This window comes from Rhinoderma darwinii, chromosome 13 (genome assembly GCF_050947455.1).
Source record: "Rhinoderma darwinii isolate aRhiDar2 chromosome 13, aRhiDar2.hap1, whole genome shotgun sequence".
Classification (NCBI taxonomy): Eukaryota; Metazoa; Chordata; class Amphibia; order Anura; family Rhinodermatidae; genus Rhinoderma; species Rhinoderma darwinii.
The window spans coordinates 44511994-44535485 of NC_134699.1; the positions used below are offsets into that span (position 1 = coordinate 44511994).

General features: G+C 41.6%; 1 protein-coding gene across 4 annotated transcripts in view; it reads right to left on the reverse strand.

The window, feature by feature from the left end:
- Positions 1–2926: 2926 nt before the first annotated feature.
- The window catches only part of RECQL5 (RecQ like helicase 5), a 123082-nt gene continuing 102516 nt past the window's right edge, over positions 2927–23492 (reverse strand). For all 4 annotated transcript variants that reach the window (XM_075846045.1, XM_075846046.1, XM_075846047.1 and 1 more), the window contains exons 12-20: positions 19302–19360; positions 11958–12031; positions 11688–11781; positions 10663–10797; positions 9848–10560; positions 9718–9754; positions 7713–7970; positions 7250–7325; positions 2927–3856 (exon numbers count right to left, since the gene is read on the reverse strand). In XM_075846045.1, coding sequence (XP_075702160.1) covers positions 3756–3856; positions 7250–7325; positions 7713–7970; positions 9718–9754; positions 9848–10560; positions 10663–10797; positions 11688–11781; positions 11958–12031; positions 19302–19360 — 1547 coding nt within the window. In that variant the 3' untranslated portion in view covers positions 2927–3755. The remainder of the gene's footprint in view (positions 3857–7249; positions 7326–7712; positions 7971–9717; positions 9755–9847; positions 10561–10662; positions 10798–11687; positions 11782–11957; positions 12032–19301; positions 19361–23492) is intronic.

Consider the following 23492-nt stretch of genomic DNA (forward strand, 5'->3'; position numbering starts at 1 on the left):
AAATTTGCAAAAATTTGCATTTTTCTACCTTTAAATTGATCTGCTTGTAAAACAGATAGTAATATCACACAAAATAGTTACTAGTTAACATTTCTACTTTATGTTTGCATCATTTTTCTAACATTCTTTTATTTTTCTAGGACGTTACAAGGCTTAGAACTTTTGCAGCAATTTCTCACGAGTAAATTTCAAAAGGCTATTTTTTTAGGGACCAGTTCAGTCCTCAAGTGGCTTTGAGGACCTTATATATTTAGATAGACCCCATAAATCACCCCATTTTAAAAACTACACCCCTCAAAGTATTCAAAACAGTATTCGGAAAGTTTCTTAATCCTTTAGGCGTTTCACAGGAATTAAAGCAAAGTAATGGGGAAATTTACAAATTTCATTTTTTTTGCCGAAATTCATTTGTAATACATATTTTTCGGTAACACAGCAAGTTTTACCAGAGAAACGCAACTGAATCTTTATTGCCCAGATCTTGCAGTTTTTAGAAATACCCCACTTGGCCCTAGTATGCTAATGCAGTGCTCCCCAACCTTTTTGTTTCATGCAAGACAATTTTTCCACAAAACGGCGTGAGGGGGGGGGGTGTCGGGGTTTAAGGTCAGTTCACACATTGTGTAAATACTGCAGATTTTCCTCAACTAAATACGTTGTGGAAAATCCGCAGCATAGTACAGTAGCAAAGTGGATGAGATAGAAGAAATCTCATCCGCACGCTGCGTAAATAGTGAACGGAAAAAACCCTCCTGGGATAACGTTTTATGCCTGTGATTGGCTGCAGCGGTCACATGGGATGAGTCGTCATCCCAGGAGGTCAGCCTGGAGGAAGAAACAGACTTCTGAGTAAGTGTACAATATTTCTTTCTGAGTTGTGTTTCTGTATTTTGTTTCTGTGTTGCGTAAATCGCTGCGATAAACGCAAGAACTGCTATTTGTTGTGGGTTTTACCTCCCATTAAATCCAATGGGGAAAACCCGCAATAAATAAGCAGTGTTTACGCAAATACAATGGACATGCTTCAGAATAAAACTCTGCACCACAGGTCAATTTCTGAGGTCTTGTGGTGCCAAAACAGTGAAAACCCCACAAAAGTGATCTGGTTTTGGAAACTACACCCCTCAAGGAATTTATCTATAGGTATAGTTAGCATCTTGACCCCACAGGTCTTTTGCTATATTTATTGGAGTTAGTCTGTGAAAATGAAAATCTACTTTTTCTGAAAAAACTTTTGTAAAGCAATTGCTCTAGATTACGGCAATACCCCATATGTGGTAATAAACTGCTGTTTGTACCCTTAGCAGGGCTCAGAAGGGAAGGAGCACCATTTAGATTTTGGAGCGCAGATTTAGCTGGATTTTCGGTCGCATGTCGCATTTGCAACGCCCTGAAGGGACCAAAATAGTGGAAACCCCCCAAAAGTGACCCCATTTTGGAAACCTCACCCCTCAAGGAATTTCTCTAGGGGTATAATTAGCTTCTTGACACCACGTTTTTTTTTTGCTGAATTTAGTGGAATTAGGCAGTGAAAACGAATATCAACATTTTTTCAATGTTGTCATTTTTTTATTTTCACAAAAGATAAAGGAGTAAAACGCACTCCAACATTTGTAAAGCAATTTCTCCCGAATATAGCTATAGCCCACATTGCAGCGTTTGCGCAATTAAATCACTTTTTTAATTTATTTATTGTGTCAACATATCCTGAGAGCCATAACTTTTTTCTTTTTCAGTCAAAAAAGCTGTGTAAGGCCTCATGCACACGGCCGTGCCCATAATCACTGTCCGCGATTACGGGCACAGCCGGCCACGGACAGCAACCTGCATTTTCAGACCGTGCTCCCAAAGTGTAACGACAGCGTTCTGCCGTCTTCACTCATCCCTCGTCGGCCGCAACCGCAGACCTCTGTCTTCTGGCCAGCGCCTCCCTCCTAGGAGACGCCAGCACTCGCGGCCGCTCTGCAGTGCCTGCTAGCGTGTGCGCGCTAGTTCCCGGCCTTTAAAGGGCAAGCGCGCGCACATGCAAACAATTACCAAATTCTCCCCAGATCACCCTGGACTATAAAAGGGGCTCTGCCCTTCATTGTTGTTGTATACCCATGTTAGTCTTCGCAAATAGTCCCTTAGCTGTATCCTGTTCCCAGTGCCCTGCTACCCTGTATCCTGTGCTGTTTGTTCCTGTGTCTCTTCTAGTGTTGGAGTCGTGTTATGCCATCTGCCACGCCTGCTGTCATAGACCACGTCTAGTATAATCAGCCATGTCTGGCATCATCTACCACATCAAGTTCCATCTGTGCCTAAGCCTCTGCTACTGTCTGGACTCTTACAGGTACTCTTGTGCTAGGACTTTTCATAGACTTTAAAGACTGTTTGGCCAGCTGCTTCTCCGCTACGGAGTTGCGGCCTAGTGGGTCCACATACCCACGGAGTATAGGAGAACGGTCAGCAAAAAGCAAAAACAAGTCTGGTCCTCATAGGCTTCCGTACACGGCAGGCCCGGAGGTCATTGTCTGGCCTCCGGTTGCCATGCCAAACATTAGCTACAAACATGTGCAACAAACCCCCTAAATGCAGAGATTGCAATAGATCGCCGCATCTAAGGGGTTAATTGCCGAAATCAGCAGGGATGGGCCGCTGATCAGCAACATAGAGAGCAGGACAGAGACACTGCACAGTTAACCGCCGCTGCGGTGTAGCGCCGCACAGCAGTTAACGGTTAAATTCCATACATAACTGCACGTCAAGGTGCGCTAACTAACAGCTCGCCTGGACGTGCAGTTACCTGAAGGTGCGGGAAGTAGTTAATGATATTGGACTGCTATTTTTTTTTACTGTACATAAACCAAAACCTACACGGAGACAAAACACCCTGGATGTATAGAAAACCACCATAGCACTACAATGGCTTAATAAAAAAATAAAATTACAAACAGTTTTTATTTTATTATAATCTCTATTGTCCTCAATTAACAGACATAAGCTATTTCACAGCCAAAAGCAACAAATGTTAAATAAAATACCAGGAAAAACAGATAGTCATAGGATTCTTTCTTTCTCTTGGAAAGGGGGAGGATGATAAAGTAGCACAGTTGTTAATGCATTAAGTAAAAGAAAATAGCAGCAGGAACAAATCAGATCTGTGATGCCAAGAGACTACAATACTATGGCTATTGTACCATTATCTTCCACCAGATGTCCCTACTATAGAGGTTATAATTGCAGCACATACAGGGAAGTCCACTTAGAATGAGTGTCTGTAACTTTGGTTTATAAGAACTTGAAGCACTTGGGTCGAGAATTGATTGCGTAGGAAATAAGACAGCATGTACCCTAAACATGACACCGTATACATCATTACTAACATCAGTTGTTAGGGTCAGTTCACATGGTGGATTTTGCTTAGCGGGTCCTGGGAGGTTCGGGTGGAATCTGCCCGAAGATCGGGCAGGACGCTTCTTTTGTCCGCTAGCTGAAAAAATCTGCAGAACACGCTGCAAAAATTCCACCGTGTGAACAGGGCCTTAATGAGAAAGGTAGGAGAGCCTAGCCTTAACCATCCATGTTCCTGCAGCATTGGGCCATAATGTAAAGTGGTGCTGTATACTGATAACATGTTTGGTTTTAGCTCAGACAACTGGATGCCAACAGTTTTATGGGAGAAGATATGTCATTGTGATGAGAGCAGCCCATTCTGCTGAACAGTAAATGAATAGATGTCAGCAGAATTGCCATTGGATGCAGGTCTTGTACCATCAGGGGTCAGCATGCAGCATCTCCTGCCAGTCCGTTTCACTCTCACAACTTGCCCGATTCTTGAAAAATGCCTTGATCAGTTTTTGAGCTTCTTCTTTTACTAATGGAAGAACGAACACAATTATAGCTTAGTGGCTTTGGAAATCTTGGCTGCAACCTCAATAGGTGACATACCGAGAAACAGAATATTCAGACTGGTGACTATGAACAAGGCACTGCAGCAGTGAGTAGGATGAACTGAATCCATAATGGGCATCCCATCCATCCAGCATTCTCCCTGTGGGCGCAGCCACACTGTCAGCGGCCATAGTCGCGCCGCAAATCATATCAGTGAGTGACTCACGACTGAGGCTCGACTAGGGTCACTGATGGTGGGTCATGTGACCCCGTCCATTAGAGGCCATATCCGGACGGCAGCACCGAACAGAATATCAGTGAGTGGCTCGCGACTCTGAGGCCCAACTATGGCTGCTGATGGATGTATCACATGATACAGTCGGGCCTTAGAGTCAGGAGCCAGTCGCTGAAATGCTGTGCGGCATTACATTAACTCAAAACAGAATTAATTTGTCAAAGCCCTGAGTTTAGTGTTACACTTATCTCCATCAATTTACTCCCTCGTCGCCTCTGCACATTAATGATAATCACCCAGGTACAATTTTTGTTTTAGTTACATAGTACGGTTGAAAAAAGACACATCTCCATCAAGTTCAACAATGGGATGGGAAAAATGGAAGGGATGAAACAAAAATTCTACACATTCATATAGGAGCTGATATTTTTACGTTCTAGGAAATTGTCTAAGCCTCCACAGGTTCACAGTATAGAAGACTTGTCGCCTCCAGCAATTGAACCTTTTTTTCTCCAGACGGAGGGAGCGCCCCCTTTTTATTTTCAGGGGCTTTTACATAGAACAGGTTTTCACCACATTGTTTGTATGTGCCATTCATATATTTATATAAGTTAATCATGTCCCCCTTAGTCGTATTTTTTCAAGGCTAAATAGGTTTAGTTATTTTAATCTTTCCTCATAACTTAGATTCTCCATGCCCCTTATTAGCTTCGTTGCTCTTCTTTGTATTTTTTCCAACTCCAGGACATCCTTTCTATGAACTGGAGCCCAGAACTGGACTGCATATTCTAGATGAGGCCTCACTAATGCTTTGTAAAGTGGTAATATTATATCCCTGTCCCGCCAGTCCATGCCTCTTTTAATACACAACAATATCTTGCTGGCCTTAGAAGCAGCTGATTGACATTGCATGCTGTTATTTAGTCTATGATCTAAAAGTACACCCAGATCCTTCTCAACAAGTAACTTTCCCAGTGTAGCTCCCTCTAAGATATATGATGCATGCAGATTTTTGGTACCCAGATCCATAACTTTACATTTATCTACATTAAGACGCATTTGCCAAGTGGATGCCCAAACACTTAGTGTGTCAAATTTATGAACATCTTCCATAGTCTGAACTATATTACATAGCTTGGTGTCATCTGTAAAAATAGAAATAGTGCTATTAATCCCATCCTCTATATCATTAATAAATAAGTTGAATAATAGTGGTCCCAGCACGGAACCCTGGGGTACACCACTTATTACCGGGGACCATTCAGAGTAGGAATCATTGACCACAACTCTCTGGATACGGTCCTTGAGCCAATTCTCAATCCAATTACAAACTATACTTTCTAAATTTATAGTCCTTAATTTACCCATTAGACGTCTATGAGGGACAGTGTCAAATGCCTTTGCAAAGTCCAAAAACACTACATCCACAGCGGCCCCTCTGTCTAGGCTTTTGCTCACCTCTTCATAAAAACAAATCAGCTTGGTTTGACAACTTCTGTCCTTAGTATTATAAGTGACAGCCAGCACGGATTTACTATTTTTTGTCACGTAATCCTGTATAAAGTCCCTCAATAGCCCCTCAAATATTTTTCCCATGATGGATGTTAAGCTTACTGGTCTATAATTATCTGACGAAGACTTAGAGCCCTTTTTGATAATAGGCACCACATTTGCCCTGCTCTAGTCCCTTGCCACTATACCAGTCACTTGAGAATCCTGAATATTATGAAGAGGGGGACAGAAATAACTGACCTTAGTTCTTTAAGAACTCTAGGGTGTAACCCATCTGTTCTTGGAGCCCTGTGCACATTTACTTTATTTAACTTAGTCTGGACCAGATCTACATTCAGCAAATTTACTATATTAGTTGATGTATTAACAGGACTGGCACCGGCTACATCAGCTGCTCTTTCTTCTGTTGTATATAAAGAGCTAAAGAACCCATTTAGTAACTCTGCCTTCTCTTGATCCCCTGTGACCCATTCCCCATTACCACTATCTAGGGGTCCTACACATGCTCAATGAACGCTGTGTATATGAACCTTGGCTTTTTTGCATGTATATACTTGAATAATTTTTTGTGATTTGTTTTGCTATCCTTGGCCACCTGCCCTTCATTTTGTATTTTTGCTGTTTTTTTTTCTCTTTTGCAGATTTTATTACGCTCTTTGTGAATTATAAAGGTTACAGCTGTACCCTCAGATTTGCATTTTTAAAATGCCCTTTTTTTGTCATATATTGCCCTTTTTACAGAAGGTGTAAGCCACGGTGAAGGTGCAAAAGCAGATAGGGCCAGGGTAGAACATGCAAAAATGAATGGATGGCAAATAATTAGGGTTTGGGGTAACGTACAATCTGCATGATATGGACATATTAATGCCTGAGCCTGTGGCATCCATGCAAAATGTGTTTGTGTCACGCAGGGTGTTTAATACATGCATGTAAGTTTGGAGAGGTGTGCACTTTTTTGGGGTGGAGGGGGCTTTTTCGTTTTTGTTCTTTTGCCAATGTTTTATTATTTATTTTTATTTTATTTATCAAATACTAGTTATGTAGCTTTTAGTTGATTCATTTATACATGCAACACTTTTTGTAATTTTTACAGTTGTCACATTAATGCAGCTAGCCCATCAATAAACCAGAGGAGTTATAATCTCCTGGCACTGACTTACTAATGCAAGGGGTCATGATCAATATCTTTCCTTCACTACAGATATCAGGTATTTGGTAGAGGTAGTGTCTTACTATACACAGCCACTAGGAGCAAGCAACAGGTGTGCGCATGCACGTAGGACTCCTGTGATGCCCTTTTTATTTTGGTCTCTCTATGTGCTCTGCGCATGACTGAGATGCCATAAATGCATGCGCCGGGCTACTTGAGTGCTGGAAATGCAAAAATGGTGTGACCAGATTATGTTTAATGTACCATATTTCTACATTTGATCCAGCAAATCGTTGATAAGTTTAGGTTGCATGGGCCAATATACAATGCAATCTACATAGGAATTTGGTGTAACCCTGCCTTTGATTAACTGTCTTTACTGGTATAAACAAACTTTGACTTTTTAACTTGGTACTTTGAGTAGTATATGACCGTTCTTGCTGCAGGTGATATATTCCATTAGAAAATTGTGCATTTACCAGTTTTTCGTAGTGGTGTTTTGTTATCCCCCGCTAAGTGGTGTGACAGCTGCCTTGCAAATCCTTTAAATAGGTCCTGTAATAAGAAAAGTAATATATCCAGGGTAAGAGACTGGGCATTTCATGCTAAAAAGAAAGTCAACTACTTTAAATTTTCCAAGCTTTAGTTCAACTTAAATGAAAATGACCACTTAGTCAATGCAACAATTCTCTGCATGGCAAGGAATTCTACCAAGTACTTTATACCCAAATTCTTTCCTTGTAGCTAAACGCAACAGGTATTTAGAACTTTTTAAATAATTTTCACTTAATACCAGGCTTTTGTGAAGGAGACATTTTACACATAAATAAAAGCGGAATTATAAATTCACTTCTGCAATTTAGTTTTGGGAGCAACCATCTTTAATTGAAACCTGTCTCTTCTGTTGGCAAAACTAGAAGAAAATTGGAAAGCTACACTTACTTTGGTTGCAAACTTTCCATCTCGGAAGAAAGGGGTCAAGTATTTCACCACTATGTCGGCTGTTTCTTTTAGGGTCACCACTTTATTCCCAGGTGGTTGCAGGATTCTGGCTGTACCTTCTTTGTCGTCTTGGCTGAGGTTTGGGTCAAAGGTCACCTTCTTTTTCGCTTGCCAACTATTCCCTTTTTCCAAATTGAATAAGATGGAGGATGAATTTGTTTCTCCTCTTTGTCTCTTATGCGCTGGTTCCGCAGATTCCTACCACAAAAAAAAAAAAAAACTTATTAAAACCTTGACAAGGTTTAAATTGGCCCTTTGGCTGCCAGAGGTTTCTGACAATTTTAAAATTTCTGACATAAATAAATCAAACCTAAATTATAAAATAAAAAAACATATTATACCCCATACATATTAACTGGTTCCCGACTGCAGGCTGTGTATATACGGCCAGCAATCGGGGTCCTTAAAAGCTGCGCCATAGACTATTTACGAGCGATCGGGCAGCTGAATGTCAGGTACCTGGCAGTCAGTGACTGCCGGAGACCTTGAGGAGAAGATAGGAGCAGCTTTTGCTGCTTCTATCTTCTCTGTTCTCTTCTACACAGCGCTCAATGAGCGCTGTGTATATGAATAGTGGCAGCGACAGTGCCGCCTGTATTGGTGCTGGTGATCATGTGACTGGTCACATGATCGCCGGGTGCCATTAGTGGCAGGCTCCTGCTGGGTCTAACTGTGCAGCCCCAGTTACAGTGGAAAAACATGGTGTAAAATAATAATAATACAAAAAATGAAGTCCCCCAATGGTCTTTTCTGACTTTTGAGGGACAGACCATAGTAATAAAAAAATAAAAGTAAAAAAAAGTGCAAAAAAATTAATAATAAATACACATAAAATACCCACCCCCAAAAAATGCCCCCTCCTGCCAATCATTGTAGTAATGCTAGCCCTGACCAATTTACCCTAAAATAGACATGTAATATATCAAAATTTTGCCATAAAAAATAGCTAAAAAGTAAAAGCGCTTATTTTTTTTACTATTATTTTCAAACTTTAAGAGTTCTAAAAACTCTAAATTCCTAAGAATTCTAAAATAGCAAAAGGGATGTGTATAAAAATGATTAAAAAAAAAGAAACCTGCAGGGTCTGCAAAATAACATTGAAAAAATCACGTTGCTAGCCCAACAAATAAAAAAGTTGTAGCTGTTTAACTAACGCGTGCTAAAAACGGCTAAACGGTGTCTGGTCCTGAAGGCTCAAAATTGCCCGGTCCTGAACCGGTTAAGACTCCTGTATTTTAAGCAGACATCTGGAACATTGCGAAAATGCTACCCAGTACTTTACAAATTGTCAAAGCATAACATTTTGTGAAAAAAATAAAAAAAATGCATAGAAACTGATTTTTAAAAGTTTGTCCAAGCAGAGCCTTAGACACACAACACGTTCTAAATATAAAAGTTCAAGATGTGCAGTTTTCATGCATGCCACTTATGCCTATGTCAAAATAGACGGGAAATTTCTGAAATTCAAAGTCCACTAAACATTTGGGTCATGTAGGCGACAAATGGCCTGATTAGGTGCAACCACTCATCCTTCTAGTAGAAAAAAAAAAGACCCTTTTAGACAATCACAGAGCACATACTGTATTCAAATGGGGTCATTGGAAGGCTGTATAAAGGGAGAGCTGACATTAACAGGTTGTGATCTTTCTTCCTGCTCTCACTTGCAGTTCCTGCCTCCTACCCCTTTTCCCTACACAAAACTAGGAAGTAAATATTTTCATCCTGCACCCCGACAAGTACTGCTCCCCTAATATTCCACATATCATTTGAAAGCTAAGAGACTAGAATCAAAGTTCGTGCCTGGATATTCTAGTTGTGGAAATTGTTTTGAAAGGGTTAATACACTATGATCATATACACATTACTTCGCTAATGTCTTCATTTATTCACCAACCAGCGTTGACAGTTTCCCTAAATCCCCTGACAAACGTAAAAACCAGCTAACCTCATGCTCCAATTTGTTCTTCTCAGACTCCGGAGATCTGGATATGAAGGAAAAAGGTTGACAATGAACATTTTCGAAATACCCGAGTAAAGAGTAAATCTGTTCCTAGTACAAGTATAAGCAGGCTTACCTACTGTGCATCAGAGCCAAGTCTGAGATCACATCATGTGTCAACTGTGATGGCTCATGACGACCTTTATAATTGCCCTGGCTTTGTAGTGGTGGCATTTTTAAGGTATCCACAGCACATGTTCCTAATGGTTGCAGATCTTCAGTTTCCAAGTCTCTAGTCTTGGGATTGTGTTTCCAACGTTCAGTGAGGTTATCTGTGTGTGACGTTTCTGTTGCGTTATCCAGTAACAAATGACTTTTTTCTGTTGGTGGGACAATTTCACTTTCTCGAATATGATCCTTCTTCCATCCATCGGGTTCAGTATTGCTATTCTGGAGCCCTTTCAAAGGGTCTGAGAAGAAGGCCTCATGGATTTTAAAAGTTTTACTAAAAGATGTATGCTCGCTGTCAGATTCTGCTAAACTATGGAGACTAGTTGTGGATTCGGCTTTACTCTGTGAGAAGAAAAACTTTGAAATGTCCTGCGAGTCTTTGGCAGCAGCGGAGGCCAGGTCCTGCTTCTTCTTGCTCTGCTTTTTATTTGGACTGTTATCCTTTTTACTGGGGCTTTCAGTCTTTTCTGGAACGGTACTAGATCTGTTAGGTTCACTTAGCTTGGTGGAACCAGGATCGGCCGGTTTGTGTTGTGCCTCGATATCTGCTCCGGTGGTCTGCAGTAAACTTGATGCAGTTTGGAAGAGTGAGGGTGCCCCAACTCTCTTACGTTTGAACTGAATCCAAAATAAGAAATACAATTAGTATAGTTATGAATGTAATATATAATGTACCCCCAGATCTTCATTTGGATTTCAACCTCATCGCTCTTTACACACCGTGGGCAACTGAGAGGCAGAGACAAATTCATCTTCATGTTGATCAACTTCTGTCTCGTTTTTCTGGGTAAAGTAACAACACCCAGGTGCTACATATGGCTCTCCATCCTTTGAAGCCTTATTGATCTCAGCAACCTAAATGAAAAGCCACACAGAATAAATTAGACATCTTTATCCCTTCAACTGATGTTAGATTCCCATTATCATAGTTGCAAACTAAACATATAAGCCTTAAAGGCTCTTTGAAGGTGGGGAGATTACTATGTAGTATTATCGTTACCCCCAAAATGGTGGCATAAAAAGACTGCTGTATACTACCAAGTGTTGATGATTCTGAAGAGAGAGAGAGAGAAGCACATCAGTCCCAATATGCATGGAGGGTAATTCTACCAATGCTTCATGCATCCGGTGCATGCAGTGTGAGAGTCGTAGCCTATCAACTCCAAACAGACATCAAGAGAAGAATAACTGCAGCACACGTATATTGGATGTATCAAAAAATAAATAAAAAGACACAGGAAGTTTATTTCACCATTTCACCAACTTTTTCAAGTTAAAATGCTTGAAAAAGACCCACTAGGGTCGAAATGTCGCCTTGAAATAAACTTCCTGTGCCTTTTTTTGATAACCTTAATATACGTGTGCTGCAGTTCTCCTTCTCTTGATGATTCTGGAAACGTGATGTGCACAGGACATTTAAAGGGGTTGTATACAGTTTTCCGCAGAAACCGCACCACTCTTTTCATGGGCTGTGTTTGGTATTGCAGCTGAGCCCCATTCAAGTGAATGCCTAGTGTTTGGCACATTTGGTGCTGGTGTTGTATTGTGAAGCTAATTTTAGTAAAGTGGAATACACAATGCAGGGAAAATGTGGATTTATACTATGACTCCCTCCAAACCCTACAATCCTCTTATCTCAGGGACTCTCCAAACCAGACAACTATTTTTATGTATTTTGAAGCACCAGGTTCAACATTTACAACTGAGACCCACACACACACTCACTGCTAAGATTTCATTCTTACCTTTTTTAATACAGCCGCTTTATAAAGGTTTGACATTTTGCTGCTTCGGAAAACCTCATATTCTAGGTCTACAGCAATAGAAGAGATGTCCACTCTGGGTTGAACAGACACAGGATAGTGAGAAAGATCTTATAAAGGTCTAGTCAATAAGTAAAGCATCTTCTATAGTAATACACTTTAGTCACGCTATATATTTTCCTCCCCATCTTGCCAAACACAAAACATACACATCACAATAGGTGTCAGAAAGAAGAAAAAAAATATTTTTACCTATCTGCAGTATTGGTCACCTGTAGATTTTTAGAGATGGCTTCCTTCAGCAACTTCAGACAGTGCTCCCGAGCCTATAATCATAGAAGTCATATATACTGATGCACTACTCATTAATAGCAAAACAGCTGGATATTGCATTAACACAGTAAATATTAAACAAAACAACAATATGCTCTCTACTACTTTTTGCGGTTCCTGGGAAAAACACTGATCAGTCAAGCATGTTACAATATCAAAATGTACTTCAAAATTTATACAATTATTATTACATTTTTAAGTCTTCTAAATTGCACCAATTTTTTTCAAAAGTGCTGCCAATATAGAGTAAACAGATGGAAATATATATTTAATAAAAAACTGTACAGTATGTATGTACATAGGTGACATATTGCAGTTAAAAATAGGGAAAAATGGTGGCCTAGCTGACTATGTGAGAAGACGTCTGTGTGCTGAGCTCCGTCCATCTGTTATCCTGAATGCCCATCCTGGCTCTCATTTCTTCTTCATTCCTGCTGGAAATTGTGTCTTACCAATCCTTACACTTACCTGACTTCATCCAGTGACTTGACATGGTGAAGATCGGCCTTGCTACGCCGGCACAGGCTTTGGAGCGATTCGCACGCAAATCTGAAAAAGATGGCGCCGGTTCCTCCTCTGCTGTGGAAGTGGGTGCTCACGTGGAAACGCCCTTGGCTGCTGAGTCGCCGGACATTACGCTGCAGCAACTGTCTAACACATTGCTGGAAGCCATTACCTCCTGCCAGACAACTCTAATGGGTAAGATTGAGGAAGTGCGTGTATATCTTGGTCTCCTCCGGCATGATGTACAGTCTCTGAGGGAGCGCACTACGGAGGTCGAGACTCGTGTCTCAGATGTGGAGGGCAGACTCTTGCCGCTCACTGTGAGGGTGGATGACCTGGCGGCGGCAGCAGCCTCCTGGAGGCTCAAGGCGGACGACCTTGAGAATCGCCTTTGCAGGAACAACATGCAGGTGGTTGGAGTGCCGGAGCGGATGGAGGGTCAGCATCCGGAAAGGTTTGCTGAGCGCTGGCTGCGTAAATTATTTGGAGATGATGCCTTCTCTCCGGCCTTTGTTGTGGAAAGGGCCCACAGGGTCCCCACTAGGCCTCTACCTTCTGGAACCCCCCCCCCCCCCCCCCGCGGGCTTTTCTCAGGAGACTCCTCAATTGCAAAGACCGAGAAAAGATTCTGGCTATGGCGCGCAACAAGGGCGACATTACTCTGGATAATTCGCATATATCCTTTTCGGTTGACCTGCAGAAGGGCCTCATTTACAGCGGTCAAGAAGAGGTTGCGGGAGGCTGATATCCAAAACTCCATGACCTTTCCTGCCCGCCTCCGTATGCAATGAAGGGGCAAGGCCCATTTCTTTGAGTGCTCTGCTGAGGTCTCCTCCTGGCTGGATGGCCATCCGCGGGCCTCGGCTCGTGCTCGAGACGTGATTCTGATGCATTACCTCTAGCCATGTTATGTGATTTCTGGTCTGCAGCGACTCATTTACCTGCCTGATTTACAGTCCTTGTCGATCTACGGACATTCTCACTTTACCTGCTAAGTGACCTGCTGGTCTTCATCCTTCCATCCTGGATTTGTGAGTACTTTCCTGTGATCTTCAGATAGCTATTACCTCAGCGACCCTGTCACATTTTAGTTAGAATCCTCATGTTGACTGTTCGGGATCCAAATCTATGCAATATGGGGGCTATTATAGGAGGGGTGGGGGTGGGTTGTTGGGGGGGAAGCAGGATTGTTTTTGCGCCTTACATTGGGCATTTTTTTTGGACATGTGCTATACATCTCTATGTGCTATATTATTGTTTTCTTTGTATTGCTCTTACACTGTATGTACACGGCTATGTATGTTGATGGCTCTGATGCAGGTCTTTGGGGCTGGATGCGTAGCTATGTGTTGATTTGCTGTCTGTTGTTTTACTATGGCTAACCCACTGCTTAAATTGTTGGTATGGAATGTCAGAGGCATGAATAATCCTCTTAAGAGGAAGCTTGTGTTCTCCTTTATGCAGCCTCATTCTCCTGACATCTTGTGTTTATTAGAAACCCATCTTTTGCCACAGAACATCCCCTCCCTGAAGAAGAGATGGGTGGGATGGCTGAATAGCTTGTGTCACTCCTATTCACGGGGGGTGGTGGTGCTTGTGCGTAATACTCTTCGCTTTGAAGTTACGACTGTCCAGTCTGATACGGAGGGGCGTTTTGTGTTCATAGCCTGTACTGTAGACACCTATCGATTAGTCCTGCTGTTTGTATACATTCCACCCCCTGCTGATCTGTCTGTTTGAATCAGGCTCTGGCTTTCTCTCTGACCTATCCGGATCACCAGGTGATATGTGTGGGCGATTTTAATATGGTTCCTGACACACTGAAAGACCGTTTTGTTCGGGTGCGGGACTTCCTGGGGTGAGATCGGGGGGGTAGCTGGATGCAGTGGGTTGGAGTGATGCTTGGTGACATCTCCATCCTCAGGAATTGCTGTACCCCTGTTACTCACCCACCCATCGATCTCTCTCCCGTATTGATAATATATTCTGTACCCTTCGCACTATGGTTAATGTTGCTGACATCAAGTATCTCCAGAGGGGAATATCTGACCTCCCCCCCCCCCCCATGCTGCTCTCCCTTGATGTTGGCTTGCCTCCTAGGTCTCGTAATTGGCGATTTCATCCCTTCTGGTTATCCCAGTTTCCGGAGCCTGATAGAATTACTGACCAACTCATGACACTGTTCCTCACTAATCCACCTCCTGCTGATAATCTGTTTACTTGGGATACTGCCATGGCCTATTTGAGGGGTTGTCTCTGATCCTGGATTTCATTTGTTAAGAGACAGACGCGGGAGTCAGAGGAGTGTGCAGCGGATAGGTTGTCCGAGGCGGAGCTATGTCTCTGATCCTACTCCGGCTAATTTTCGTACATGGAGGAGTCTGCAGAGAGCTTATAATTAACTTTTGAATGTTAAGGCTGAACGGCGCCAATTTTTTTTGTAAGCAAAGGTTTTTTGAGTTCGGTAATCAGTCTAGTAAACTTCTTGCATATAAGGCTAGTACCTCCACTGCTCCGCCCCCTATATTGTCCATTAAAGATGTTAATGGGAATGCTGTCACTTCAGTTTCTGCCATATCTGATGTGCTTCGTCAATTTTATGCTCACCTTTATACCTCGACTCTTAATGTATCTCCTAATGCCATTAAGGCCTATTTACAGCCCCTTATATGCCCGTCCCTTACGTCTGTACAGATTGAGGCCCTTGATGCTCCCCTTACTGTGGAGGAGATTGCAAAGGCCATCTCCCTCCTTCCTTCTGGGAAGGCACCAGGTCCGGATGGCCTCCCCCCAGATGTTTATGCCAGTTATCAGGAGGTACTGGTGCTTCAGCTCCTTGCTACTTATAACGCATAGTTCCTGAAGGGCTGTCTACTTCCCTCATTGTATGATGCCACCATAGTTGTCATTCCTAAGCCTGATAAGGATAGTGGGGAGTGTGGATCATATAGGCCGATCTCTCTTATTAATACGGATTGTGAAATTTTGGCTAAGGTCTTGGCCCTAAGGTTGAACAAGGCTATTCTTGACATAATACATGGTGATCAAACGGGCTTTATGCCTACCAAATCTACCTCTATAAATCTTCGGAGAGTCCATATCCATAACTCTGTGGTGCATGATTTAGTTGGGGATAGAGTCTTGGTTTCTCTTGATGCGGCAAAGGCCTTTGATTCCTTGGAGTGGGAGTTTCTATGGGCCTGCAGGGAAAAATTTGGTTTTGGGAGTACGTTTTGTAAGTGGGCTTCTCTATACTTCACCTTCCGCTAATGTGCTTACTAATGGGGGTTTGTTGGGCACTTTTTCTCTGTTTAGGGGTACTAGGCAGGGTTGCCCCCTGTCTCCGGCACTATTTGCGCTAGCTATTGAGATGTTGGCCATTAATCTCAGATCCTCTGAGGAGGTTCTTGGGCTCACCTGCGGGGGGATTGCCTCGAAGTTTGCATTGTATGCTGATGATTTGATCCTGTTTTTACAGGATACTCAACACTCTTTGACAACTGCTATGTCAATCATAGATGAGTTTGGTTGCCACTCAGGCCTCCGTATCAACTGGGGGAAGCCGGTGATATACACCTTGGATGGTGCACACCCTGATATGGCGGCTCGGGGCCTTCCTCTGCAGGTGGTCCCTACTTTCAAGTATTTGGGTATTGTCATTGCTCCTACTCCTGCTGATTTTGTAAGATTGAATCTCACCCCTCTTATTGGATGGGTTTGTGATAAAACTGTAACATGGCGCAATCTACCCTTATCTCTTGCTGGGCGGGTCCACTTGGTTAAGATGCTGATTTTGCTTAAGCTTCTGTATACTTTCTAACACACCTGGATCCCATTCCAAGGTCCTTTTTTGCCACATAGGATGTCAGTAGACTATCCATTCTTTGGACGGGGTCCAGAGTTAAACTTGGTTTAGAACTGTTGAAACGCCCTAAAGCATTGGGGGGTATGGCGCTTCCTAACTTCTTTATGTGCTATGTGGCCTCTCAGCTGAGATATCTGGGTTCCTGGTTGTCGGTGGGGACTTATGCTGGGGATGAGTGTTTTCTGGGGGGGGGGGGGGGGGTGTCGGACCTGCTCGTGTACCTTGAGGGGGGGACTTTAATGTCAGGGCTTACACTTACTTCACCAAGTGGCGAGACAGGTGTGGACTGCACTTAAGAAATTGTTTGATATTACGGGACCCCTTGTATCTTGGCCCTTATGGCATAAACCCATGCTTCGTGAGCTGCATCAGCTTGACGGTGCTGCATTCTGGGAGGGCGTTGGTGTTACCCACCTTGCGCATTTGATAGAGGGTGATTTATGGTTAACTTTTGAGCAATTGCAACATAAATATGAAATTTCCCCTCAGTTCTTCTACAGGTATCTGCAGCTTCGACACGCCCTCACTGCAATTTCCAGGGTATCCTCATCATGCTTTGCAGACACTTGAGATCATTGATCTGTTTTCTGCTAATGGCAGGCTTGGACGTATGTCCTGTATTCATTCCTCTCTGGTGCACAAAACCTGTTCTAAATGTGTCCCACCTGCTAAAGTGGGTTGGCTGGGGGTTCTTCCTCTCCTGTCCGATGATGAGTGGGAGAATATCTTGTCTTCCCATCTTCTGGTCTCACCGACTGCTAATAACAGGCTCATGCAGCTGTATATCACTCACCGTGCTTATTTGACACCGACTCGTCTGCACAGAATGGGAGTGATCCCGTCCACTGAGTGTCTGAGATGTCACCAGGAGGCTGCTGATTTTTGGCATATGATTTGGACGTGTCCATATATTGCATCCTTTTGGGGTGAGGTTTTGTCTTATCTCTCTGGGGTTATGGGGGAACCAATTCCTCAGGACCCACTGATTTGCCTTTTTGGCCTGACTGGTGATGACTCCTACTCACGCCATAAAAATGTTTTCTTTGCGACACTCTGTTTGTTAAATGGTATACTGCCATATGAAAAAGTTCTACAAATGCCCTACAAAGTTTGACAAGATATGAGCCTCCTAGTGTGCTCTCTCTAATACTACTGATTAGGTAACTGTGCAGACGCAACTTGACAACCGTTACTATGATGTGCTTATTTCTTGTATATCAAATGTGATAATATGTCTGAAATGTAAAGATGTATAATGATTGATTGTTTGTGTTGATTGTTTGGCGACTTAGCCTATCTGTTTGTATCTAAATCTTATAAATAAACCGAATTTTTTTAAAAAAAATTGGGAAAAATATAAATTTTTAGAAAATTTCTTAAATGTTTCTATTTTTTTATTAATTTAGGCAAATCGTATCAGTCTACTTTTACCACTAAAATAAAGTACAACATGTGACAAAAAAACAATGTCAGAATTACTTGGATATTCAAAAGTTACGCAGAGTTATTCTCTAATAAATTCAGACATACCAAATTTGACAAATCTAGCTTGGTCATTAAGGTCCAAACAAGCTTGGTCACTAAGGGGTTAAATGGTGCCAATAAAAACCACAACTCCTCCCGCAAAAAATAAGCCCTCACACTCTGTTGACAGAAAAATAAATAAAGTTATGGCTCTTGAAAGGCAGGGGAGTGAAAATGAACAAGAAAAAAAATGGCTCAGTCCTGAAAGGGTTAATTCATTTCTAATAAAAAAAACACCCGTGTGGTCAAAATGCTCATTAAACCCCTTAAAATGTCTTAAGGGGTGTAGTTTTCAAAATAAGGGTCACTACCTGGGAGTTTGTTTTACTATTTGACCTCAGAGCTCTGCAATTGTGGGCCAATGTTGCAAAGATCACCAAAATAGACCTTAAATGCGAATGGTGCTCTTCACTTCTGAGCCCTGTCATATGTCCAGGCAAATGATAAATGTCTCGAGGGGTGTAGTTTCCAAAATGGGGTCACTTCTTGGGGGCTTCCACTGTACTCTTGTAACTCAGGGGTTTTGTAAATGCAACATCGCACCCAAAAACCAAGAGCTTCTGCCGTCTATACAAACAGCAGTTTATGCATGGCATACTCTGTGATACTGCCTGAGGAAGGAGTCGGTCTGGCTCCGAAATGCGTCGCTTGTATCCATCCAAATCATTAACGAACTTTCAAGTTATTATATTGTTTGCTTCATTGCCATGCGGCACCAAGGAACCAATTTCACATCTTTTTAAAAGCCGTTTGTAGGGCTGATTTTTGGGACTTCCCACCACACTGCTACCATAAAGTAACAGGTTAGATTTGAAAAAAATCGGCTGTGGCCACAAGGCCAAAACAGGGTGTGTCCTGAAGGGGTTCATTAACATTTGTCTTTTTAAACCTAGCACTCTTTCAGGGTCATGGCAAAAAATTATATTGACCAAAATTGGTTAAAGCAAAGGACATATGTTAATGAATTTCTTCTTCGTGTTTCATTAACAAGTTCAAGTATTGGAACCGCAAATAAGTATTTCGACGTACTATAGTGTGCCGATCTCTAAAGCTAGTTCTACACAGCAACTTTTGACATGTAAAATTTTGGATACAGAAGCATTAATAGGACGCAAATCAGTCATGCGACTGTCTCATTCATTTCAATGTCTCCGGTAATCTCGGCCGGATCTGCAACGCAGGACCCTAACGGAGCCTCCAACGCAGATTGGAACGAAGCCTTAGATAAAAATTATCATTAAGAAAACACAAAAAGACTATGTAATTGGTTTATTGTCTGTAGTCGGATATCTGCTTCAGATATATACAGGCCAATAAAGAGGAACATATACAGCATAATGTCCAATGAAATCTATTTTCTAAACTCTTACCTTAACCGTAAGTTTTGGTATTTTGTCATTAACTCCATCCTTAAGTGGACAGTCCTCACCTATTCTCAGAGAAATACAGAAAAGTAGATGTCTAGAGATATTGGCAATATACATTACAGGTTTAATACAGAATTAAGCATTTTACATAATTTTGACTAACATTGGCTGCATATTATGGCATATATAAAAGCTAGCATTATTACCTTTGGTGTTATTTCACATTTTTCAGGTTTGTGTTCTTTTTACCTATATGTAAAGCATTTAATGCTTATAACAGCTATATTTTTAATTATATCTTGTGCCTCTAGTACCTTGAGTGCACAGGGGTGGTATATATTGCCTGTGGGTATGACTGGCTTATGAGGCCTATAAGGTTTATATATTCTTTATTTGATGAACATAAAAAAGCTAATTAAGAGACACGCACATACACACACACACATATGTATAATGTGTTAGCGCCTTCTCACGTAACTGTACATGATGGTGATGGAACAGGCTCGGAGACTGAGCCCGCACCATCACCAGCGGGTGTCAGCTGTATCTTACAGCTGACATCCCTATAACAGCCGGGACCGGAGCTAGGCTCCGACCCTGCCAATTAACCCCCTAGATGCAGCGATCAAGCGATCGCTGCATCTAGTTTGTTTCCAGCCTGTCGGTATCCCTGCGCCGATGTAGCTTGGATGCCGGTGGTTGCTATGGCAAACTGAGGACTTCTCTGTGGCTTCTAATGTACTCTGGTACCTCAAAGCTCTGCAAATGTGACATGGCGCCCGTACACCAATCCAGAAAAATCTGCACTCTAAAAGCCGAAATGGCTCTCCTATTTTGAGCTCTGCCATGTGCCCAAACAGCAGTTTAGGGCCACACATGGGTATTGTCATACTCGGAAGAAATTGATGAACAAATTGTGTGGTGTTTTTTTTTCTCTGATTACCCCTCGTGAAAACAAAAAATTTGGAGCTAAAACTACATATTTTTGGAAAAATTTAATTTTTAATTTTCACTGACTAATTCTAATAAAATCTATGAAACACCTGTGGGATCAAAATGCTCACTACACCCCTAGATTAATGCCCCGAGAGGTGTAGTTTCCAAAATGGAGTCACTTCTCAGGGGTTTCTACAGTACTGGTAGCTCAGAAGCTCTGCAAATGCGACATGGCGCCTAAAAACCAATCAAGAAAAGTCTCCATGCCAAGTAGCGCTCCTTCCATTCTAAGCCCTGCCGTGTGTCCAAATAGAAGTTTATGACCACATATGGTGTATTGCCGTACTCAGGAGAAATTGCTTTACAAATATTGGGGTGCTTTTTGTCCTTTAGTCCTTGTAAAAATGTTGGGTGGTATTGCTATCTGTTTTACAGATACATTTAAATTAAGAAAAATCTTAATTTTTGCTAATTTTCTCTAAATTTCGTTTTTTTCCCACAAATAAGCAATGAATTTATCGACCACATTCTTCCACTGACATAAAGTCCAATATGTCATGAGAAAACCATCTCAGAATCACTTGGATAGGTAAAAGCATTCCAAAGTTATTACCACATAAAGTGACTCGTCAGATTTGAATAAAAAGGGGCTGGTCCTGAAGGCCAAAATGAGCTTGGTCCTGAAGGGGTTAAATAAATAGTCTGTGAGTGAAGAGATCCTGTTCTTAGTAATATTACATACAACTTGTGCAGGGACCTCTAAAGTGCATTAGGGTTAGAAACAGAGGCAGCATCTGCAGATTCCAGACTGAAAAGTTAATCAATTGCACCAGTATGTTTATGGTTTGTGATAAACGGCATCTTACAAGTAAAACCTATATCTGATAATAAACACCACAACATTTTCATTACAGCATATCCACAGTCTCTGGGACGTGCATGTTTGAAAGGAACACACCATATCCATATATCCTTGGCTTCCGAGATTTAGAACTGAATTTTCAACAGAAGTATAATACAATGATACAGCATTTTAGTGCTAAATTCCATCAACCTTATCGATTTATTTATTTTTAGAAAGCAGGGACCTTCTTCAATGGCGTCCCCAGCCTTCGGCCTCAAGCACATGGCAGTAGCTGTGGGCACAGTCTGTGATTACGGGCACGGCCGGCCGCGGACTGTCACCTGCATTTGCGGGCCATGCTCCCATTATAAAGTGTAGGAGCGTGGTCTGTAAAATAAAAAACCCATAAATATATGGGAAGGTGTCCGTGGGCCATAGAAATGAATGGATGCGTATTTTTATTCGCAATTTCGAATCCGTAATTGCAGATAAAAATTACGGTCATGTGCATGAGGCCTTACTTTGATTTTTTTTTTTCCTCATTTCTATTTTTTCTCCCTTTTTGTCCTTTACACTCAAATCTACCTCCTATCTATAGTACATCATATGTATCCTGTAAACGTGGTTCACCGTAATCTAGAGGGGTTGTCAGGCTGTAAAAACCCAAGCTCAGATGGTGGGTCCTTTGGAGGAAAGCTTATTTAACAGGGGCTTTGATAATTAGGTATTATATACATGAAGACTGCTGAGTAGTTTTTCACTTCAGAATCAAAGTGATGAATTACAGGTTTTCCACAGAAGTCAGTGGGTGTCCACCATTATCAATGAACATCTGTGATCACTCATAATTGAGAACTACGTCCAGCAACCTGTTACAACTGTTTAGTGAAAAATGTGTAAGGCTAAGTTCACACTACCTTTACTATCAGTTAACCTCTTCCGTCAGAGGAAGAGAGGATCGATACATTAAAGGGAAAGCAACGGTTCTGTTAGAATTACCATTGATTTCAATGGTAATTCTTTTGTATGAGTTGCTTTCCGTTTGTCTCCGCCCGCTAGTTGTTGTTTTTTTTTTTAACGGAAACAAAAGTGCAGTATACCCCTTTTGAAAAAGCCATCTACGCGAAACGCGCGTTGGGGTCTCTCCGTACTCGGGAAGATACTGAATTGCAGGAACCACATGGGTCAGTAACACTTTATGCTGTGCTTTACATCTTTTACTTGCTCCTTTCCCATGGCGATAAAACTCTGTGAAGATCTGTCTGCTCTGTGGGGATTCTCTGTGAGCACCTTTTGCTCTGATTGAAATCCACTCACAATGTTTACCTTCAATAGCTCTATGACTCTGGTTGTATGTACGATGCAATTTACTTAAATTTACACACCTTGGCTTTTATGCCTAGTGCTACTTTACTGTATTTTCTGCCCTAGTCCTAGCTGGTATTTCATTATCTGTCAGATAAGCTTTTTTTTCCTGTAGCTGCCAATATAAGGAGTGGTTCCTTTAGGTTCATCTTCGCCACTTGGGAGGTGTACAGTCTTCGGATTTGTAGTCTTTTTTAACTCTATGTATTTTGTATTGTCCTAATAAAATTTATTTTTCTATGCCATTGGCAAACTTTATTACAGTAGTGCATGACTCCTTTTGTTCTTAGTGTTTTTCATAATTATTTTGGAGTTTCTATTCTGACAATAGGGAGGTCTAAATCCGCACATGCTGGTGACCTAGCCCTTATAACCATTTTCCTATTGAGACATATGTTTATAAATATGAAGACTGCCGAGTAGTTTTTCACTTCAGAATCAAAGTGATGAATTACAGGTTCTCCACAGAAGTCAGTGGGTGTCCACCATTATCAATGGACATCTGTGATCACTCATAATTGAGAATTACGTCCAGCAACCTGTTACAACTGTTTAGTGAAAAATGTGTAAGGCTAAGTTCACACTACCTTTACTATCAGTTTACCTCTTCCGTCAGAGGAAGAGAGGATCGATACTTTAAAGGGAAAGCAACGGTTCTGTTAGAATTACCATTGATTTCAATGGTAATTCTTTTGTATGAGTTGCTTTCCGTTTGTCTCCGCTCGCTAGTTGTTGTTGTTTTTTTTTTTTTTTTTTTCTTATTCAAAATTTTATTGAGTTTCAGAACACAAAATTTACAAAACATAGTGGAGGGAAGGCCTCCACACCTTAAATAAAAACAAACAAGGTCAGTGGACCAAAGCAAAAACAAACAAAACACCAAAAGGAAAATCAATAATGTGCAACACATCTCAACATGAAAAAGAATGGTCGGTATACAACAGTAGCATGAGTAATCCTAGAGGCATAACAACAGAATGTACAGCGAGACCACTTAATTCAAACAGAGAAGAAGAGGCACATTACCCTAGACTGGGGAAGAGAAAGTA